At 33.0% G+C, this 7,273-nt stretch overlaps 1 protein-coding gene across 2 annotated transcripts; it reads right to left on the bottom strand.

The window, feature by feature from the left end:
* Positions 1-2,132: 2,132 nt before the first annotated feature.
* Positions 2,133-3,868, bottom strand: LOC132052131 (phytolongin Phyl1.1-like). 2 transcript variants are annotated; one of them, XM_059443506.1, is made up of 2 exons: positions 2,738-3,868; positions 2,133-2,486 (listed from the first exon to the last, which is right to left on the bottom strand). In XM_059443506.1, the coding sequence occupies exons 1-2, from the start codon at positions 3,371-3,373 to the stop codon at positions 2,460-2,462; spliced, it is 663 nt and encodes a 220-aa protein (XP_059299489.1). In that variant the 5' UTR covers positions 3,374-3,868; the 3' UTR covers positions 2,133-2,459. The 2 variants fall into 2 exon arrangements, with proteins under 2 accessions (XP_059299489.1, XP_059299490.1); XM_059443507.1 differs by having other exon boundaries at positions 2,133-2,654; positions 2,738-3,866.
* Between the last annotated feature and the right edge of the window lie 3,405 nt (positions 3,869-7,273).

The following is a 7,273-nucleotide window of genomic DNA, read 5'->3' as shown; positions in this document are numbered from 1 at the left end:
GATCTTTGAAATAGCTTTCCAACGGTAGGTTTCTAGCCCGAGCAAAGCTATGTACGAAAAGTTATGCCATTTCTTGAAGGGCACAAAAGAGAGAATTCACCCAAAGTACGCCGGAAAATCTGATTGTACTTTAAAGTACGGACGTCTTTTTGGAAGTACTTCTTCCGTTATTCACTGGTTTTGGAAGCCTAAATACGAGCTACAAGTATGGGACGTACTTCAAAGTACGGGACATGGAGTAATACTTTGAGATTCTGATATCCTGCTTATAATCTAATTTTGAAAAACTAAAATATGTACATGTATGCTAATTTTGTCGTGGAAAGCAAAAACGCAAAAACGCAGGATAAGGCTGCGATACATATTAATAGGCCCTCGTGGATCCGCCTTCCTGACCCGTATGCATAACGGGAACTTAATGCATCAGATTGCCCTTCATGTACATGTATGCTAATCAGTATAGTCAATTAATTAGTTAATGACAAATTAATACCGGAGAGACAAGGCATAACAATCTCTTGATGACAATGTTTGTGTTACTAATCCGTTGATCATAAACACACTGCCATAACAATTCCTGCATAACTTATGGATACACTATAATCTATTCATGCTCTCTTCTCATCTTGGCGTCACAATTCATAGAGAGAGGCAGTGCTTTTGTTTTTCCATTCCTCCCCTCTGTACTTTATCATTAGTCAGAAAAGTGGAGCCCAGAAGCACATCTACCTCTCAGAATAATCAAACAAACGTAGCCTGCATCGATGTGAGTTCCAACCAAGGAGTAAATGTATCAAGCAACATTCACAATGATTCCTCTACAGTTAAGCCGAGGTAGTTTAGTTCAACATCAAAACTGTGTTGAATGCTATCTATCAGAAGTGAAAGGCTAGAAAGCTGAATGGAAAATGCAAAAATTACTGAAATATGATCCAGAACTTCACATGATATGAAAAGGTATCCTCCTCGAGCCTTACATATGCTTCTAACTGTGACAGAATCTCAAGGAATTCGATGAAAATTCTCATCCCTATGAGCTTATAAATGGCCTAGAGATTCCCAGGAGAGGGGAAAATAAAGATATGCCAAAAGTCTACTGGATTCTGTGCTGATGTAATAATCTCAAAAGATGATTAATGATTCATGTACGTATTGATGCATATTCCACACAACATTATAAAATTGAAGTATCACATACCAACAAAATAAAGGTGCAAATTTTTCCCAAAAAAAAAAAAAAAAAAAGGTAAAATCAAGTCCAAGAAGTCGCCTCCACAGTACACTTACACTCACCTATGTTCTGAAGCGAGGAGGGTGATTAATTTCCTTTTCAACACAATATCGACAGACAAACCAATGAACAAAAGAATACACATACTACAATGAAGCTGGCCTAAACTTTCATTTCTGTTCACTAAAACAACTCAGTGAAGCTTGACAAACCCCTTTCTCCATGGTATGACCTTCAACGCAATATTCTGCTTCAGTGATTAGCTTTTGACCACAAAGGAAATGCAGCTTGCATCAATTACTTATGATTATATGTCAAACATATAGACTACTTCAAATACAAAAGCGCCCCTTGTTCTATTGTTGCATTTCCCCCCCTGAGCCTGCCATCTTTGGTTATTGGGTCTTATACAGATGTCTTTCAGTAACTTCCCTCCCTCTTCCCCGTATAAGGACATAGTTTGATTTGGCACAGAGTTAATAGGCCAATATAACTAGGGCAAGTAAAAAAGAACATGTAAAGTACTAGATTAAATTAGTATGATGGGAAAAGAGAAATAATATCTCTTTGTTGTCTATATTTCAATTGTTCATGAACTCGAATCCTTGAAAGAAGATTGACTTGCCAAATTTTACTATTCATTCAATTCTTGAGATGTTCCTTACAGCACTTCTCCAGCAAAGTAAAGGGCAACAGCCCCTCACCCCACCCCAAATTTGGCAATTACCCTTCAAATATATATAAAGAAATACACTCGGAGTAGAAAGATAATGTTTTACCAAGGCTCTACTTCAAACATTTTTAGTATTTTTTATGCTCAAAGGATCATAAAAATGCTATAGGATAAGCGGACTAATGATAGATTGAGAAGAAATATAGGGATAGTTCACAAAGTGTGAAGTAGACAAATGCAGTATTTGATTTCAAAGCAAACTTTTAATTGAAAACAGTAGCAAAATATATGTAACCAGCCATTTGTATATACACAGGATTGCAATGGAAAAGAAAGAACTACAAATACTACTATGGCTCAACCCCAAGCTAGTTGGGGTTGGTTCCATATAACTCCAATTAGACCAGTCTCAATCGAATAGGAAAACAAGAACACTTAAAAATATTCAAATGAAGCACTCATGTGGCAGTTACAAGGAGTAACAACAGTGAAGCTGCAAATAACTTGGAAGACAATAGCCAACAAGAACCTCGCCTCAGTGGTAATCTGCATCCCCTACTCTATCCATAAGCAAAATGATACCTGTACAAAATGAGCTTCAAGTATACTTTGATGAAACTTGTACTTGACATAAGTATAAAAGCTGCTTGATCCGTTAATTTCATTATCCACTTTCTTCAGAAATGCTTATTGTGATGCAACAATGTGCTGAAGTATTTCACAAAGCTAAAACATTGATCTCCTTTGCTCCTAGCATTATGATAAGGTAATCAGTGAAGGCACTTTGTACCTTCACAAACAATTAACCAGATCCCAAACAACAAAAGACATACCACAACATCAATGGCAAGGACAATGCGTACATGGCGGCACCAGTTCTTTTGAAAGTTTTGAGAGCTTGTTATGCTCCTTACCAAACACAACTCTTTCTGTGGCATAATTGGAGGAACTGTTGTACCTTGACTGTTCGTATCTAGAGCTCCTGAATCAACCTTAACTTCTTCAGTATCTCTCATACCAATTACGTGATCCTTCATTTTCTTGTTTTCTTGTCTACTTTGCTTTCCCAATAACAGGGCATTTGCTGAAGCACCACCCTCAGTTTGCCCAATAACAGGAACTAGTTCTCCTTGTAAACAAAGTGAGTTTCGATTCGACAGAGTCCAGCAAGAACTATTTTTAGCCAATTTTCTAAATTCATCCTTTAATTGTTCTAGAAACTTTAAGACTTCAGCATTACCAAGACCCTCATCTACAATAGCAAAGTAAACATACCCTTCACCTTCCATCAAAAACCCAAAAGTTTTCTTAGCCATAGTTTGAAAATACCATTTATGGAAAGGAGGAATCCTTTCCAAACACAATGCAGCTAAATTCTCAATCTCATGATCTCCACCATTATATGCGTATAGAAGTTCATCCCCTTTAGACACTGAACAATAATAAACTGCTTTTCTGACTGAACCCATTTTCAAGTAAACTAAATATCACATACAAAAAAAATTAGCTACCTAAGTCATTCAAAGTGAAACCAAATTGCAAAGTCTGAAAAAAACCAAAAAGCTCAGATTTTTGGAGAGATTTCTTCTAGATCCTAAGCAATCAAGATTGAACTAAACAAGTAGCCAAGATAATATCGGTAAATTATAGAGACAAAATCCCCAAAAGACTCAGCATTTCATCAGCTAGGAAAAACAAGAAAAAGAAATGAGTACCAAAATAAGTCCTCACCAAGCTATTGGAAATCAAGAATGAAGTACAGAGTGTTGAAGGGACAAATCCATATAGTTTCTCAACGGATCCAAGCACAAAAAGATCCAATCTTTGGAGAAAAAGCAGACCAGGAAAATATAGAAAGTTTCTGGTCAACTACGAAACAAAAGTAAAACATACGTATAATGTGGTGTACTGTGGGACATGGTTAGATGAGGAGAAACTGGCCAAGTCAACTTGGACTGAACTATTGATTGGGCTAGTTGATAAAATAGCAGTAGTAATTGATGTATCATGCTGAAAGATGTTTTAAGAGATATTAATTTTATAAATAAGAAATTAGTATTGTAATAGAAGTATTGAAATTGAAAAAAGTGTAAATAAATTATTTTCTATTAAGATAATTAATATGTCGTTTAAATTATTTACATTTATACAAGGAAAAGAACGAACGGCGAAAATGAAACAGAGGGGGATTAAATATTTTAATTTGGAAAGAGAAGTTTGAGAGGAGAAGATATTAGATTGATCAAATTGAAAATGTAAATAAGCTAAAAAGCTTTAAGTTGAAAGGTAATCAACTTTACTTTTTATGTTTACCAAATACCAAGCAATTGCACGGCTTTTCCTTCAAATGGACTGGTCTTTAATTTTTGTCCTTCAAAATTGAGCTTATGCCTTTAAGGACGCTGATATAACTTGTGGATATTAGAGTCCGGAACCTAAATGACCCAAAAAAAGATGGAATGAATCAAAATACCCCAAGAAAAAAATGTGGTACCAAAATACCCTTAACGCAGTAATTTACTGCGTTATATAAAAGTGACTTGACGTCCCACGTTAAAATCCGTCACCCGAGTTTTGAGTTTTTTTTTTTTTTTAAACAAATTACATAGCGCAACTTTTTCATGCGCTGTGCAAACTTACCCCAACTCCCACGTTTCCCACCCCTTCCCTGCTCCACTCCTTATACTCCCACTGTCCCCACTCCTTGTACTATCTTATCTTTATTTTTAACAATGTGACTATTTCTATAAAAACATACTATATGTCAAATACAATGTAATATTTTTGCAATTATTATTTTGTTCACAATGATAGATTATATTAATAGTATCACGATACTACTTTAAATTTTTTAAAAGACAAACTCTCCAATAAAAAGGTAGAAGGGTATTTAAGTTATGCTAATAACTTAATTAAAGTGGAGCAAAAATTAGAGACTTCTACATAAGAATAGAGGAAAAAGAGGAATTAATTGAGATCTAGAAGGCACTGATGGAGTATAAAGGTTTTAAAAAAAAAACAATAAAAATGTTAATTTTTATGCCTTAGCCTGAGCAAGAAAATGATTTCATTTTAAACAAAGATCGGAGAACAACATTAAGAAGATAAAGTGACAAAATAATTAGAGGACATAAAATTAAACTATGATTCTTTTAAAATGAATTATTATCAAATTAAAAATATAAAACAAAAATTAGATTGTTTAACCCTCATATTATGCTGCTACAACTTAGTGTTGGATCTTAGTACATTTTATTATATACCCCATTTTCCTCGAGCATTATATTCATTCTAATCTTAACTCATTAATAATAACATAAACTATTTCAAAAAAGAAAGTAAAAAATATATAAAATAACAGTCCAAATAATATCATTTTTTTCTTCTTAAGCATGAAATTTAAAAGCGATGTTGACAAATTGTAGGGTTTCTCTATTATATTTTTATAAATAAAAGTTACATGCTTATGTAATTTGTAACCTTTGCAAATTTTATACATTACACAAAAAATCAAGTTATTAGATTTAGTCATGATCTTTATACATTACTCAAAAATTGAAATATACAATAACTTATTCAATTGTTCTCTAAATTTTAATTGTATAAGAATTGTATAAGTTATTAAAATATACGTTATAAAAAATACATGCTTGCTTTTTTTTCCTTTTTGAAATAGTTTATGTTATTATAATGAGTTAAGATTAGAATGAATATAACGCTTGAGGAAAATGGGGTATATAATAAAATGTACTAAGATCCAACACTAAGTTGTAGCAAAGATAGTATGAGGGTTAAACAATCTAATTTTTGTTCTATATTTTTAATATGATAATAATTCATTTTTAAAAATCATAGTTTAATTTTATGTCCTCTAATTATTTTGTCACTTTATCTTCTTAATATTGCTCTCCGATCTTGTTTAAAATGAAGTCATTTTCTTGCTCGGGCTACGGCATAAAAATTAAGGCTACGGCATAAAAATTAATATTTTTATTGTTTTTTTAAAACCTTTATACTCTATCAGTGCCTTCTAGATCTCAATTAATTCCTCCTTTTCCTCTATTCTTATGTAAAAGTCTCTAATTTTTGCTCCACTTTAATTAAGTTATTAGCATAACTTAAATACTCTTCTACCTTTTTATTAGAGAGTTTGTCTCTTAAAAAATTTAAAGTATTATAGTGATACTATTAATATAATCTATCATTGTGAACAAAATAATAATTGTAAAAATATTACATTGTATTTGGCATATAGTATGTTTTTATAGAAAGTCACATTGTTAAAAATAAAGATAAGATAGTATAAGGAGTGGGGACAGTGGGAGTATAAGGAGTGGGGCAACGTGGGAAACGTGGGAGTTAGGGGGGCGAGTTTACATAGCGCGTAAAAAAGTTGCGCTATGTAATTTGTTTAAAAAAAAAAAAAAAAAAAAGCTCAAAACTCGAGGTGACGGATTTTAACGTGGGACGTTAAGTACTTTTTATGTAACGCAAGAAATTACGCGTTAAGAGTATTTTGATACCACATTTTTTTTGGGGTAGTTTGGTTCATTCCATCTTTTTTTTAGGTTCATTTATTATGATCGTGGCGGAGCCACGCCGAGCCGAGAGTGTTCATTCGAACCTCTCATCGGAAGAAAACACTGTTTTTATAAGGTTAAAATTATTTTTTATGTATACATAATAGATGTTGAACCCCCTTAGGCTTCTTCGTATGTTTACTTTTTTATATTCTAAACCCCCTCGGCCGAAATTCTAGCTCCGCCACTGATTATGATATGTAATTTATACTCTATAGGTATAAGTTTGATTTTGAAGATCAAAAATTGAAGTCCGGCCCATTTGAAAGGTACAAAAAAGGGGCCGAAAGTGCAAATGACCAAATACATCAATTAGCTCTAAGAAAATTTATAAACTAATTTGACCAACTTATATACCTAAGAATTTGAGAAATCTATAAAGCAAGACTTTCAAGTGCAAGCAGATTAAAATATTGTGGAGACTGAAAATTAGAAGTTCTCAAGATACCTAATCAATATCAAACCAGTAAGTGTTCATTAATCCCAAATTAGTTAAAATCGACTATATGCATTCATTTTGATCTATCCGGACCCTTTTCATTCCATGTAAACATGTATATTCTATGTATAGACGATTCATCATAGTCAACTATTTGCACTATCACAACTCTCATCCTCAATCCAAACTTGAAATTGATTATGTAAAAATAATACATGCATAGTTCTGAATATTATTGATCATGATAAGTTAATACTGTCAGAGCACCAGAGGCCGAGCAAGCAATTAGCATGTCATGCATAATATTAACACCTAAGCACAACATAGTATTACGAGGTACAACTCTAGAG

This window comes from Lycium ferocissimum, chromosome 4 (genome assembly GCF_029784015.1).
Source record: "Lycium ferocissimum isolate CSIRO_LF1 chromosome 4, AGI_CSIRO_Lferr_CH_V1, whole genome shotgun sequence".
In the NCBI taxonomy this organism is placed as follows: domain Eukaryota; kingdom Viridiplantae; phylum Streptophyta; class Magnoliopsida; order Solanales; family Solanaceae; genus Lycium; species Lycium ferocissimum.
The sequence above is the reverse complement of the archived record's forward strand: the minus strand, read 5'-3'. Positions and strand labels throughout refer to the sequence as shown.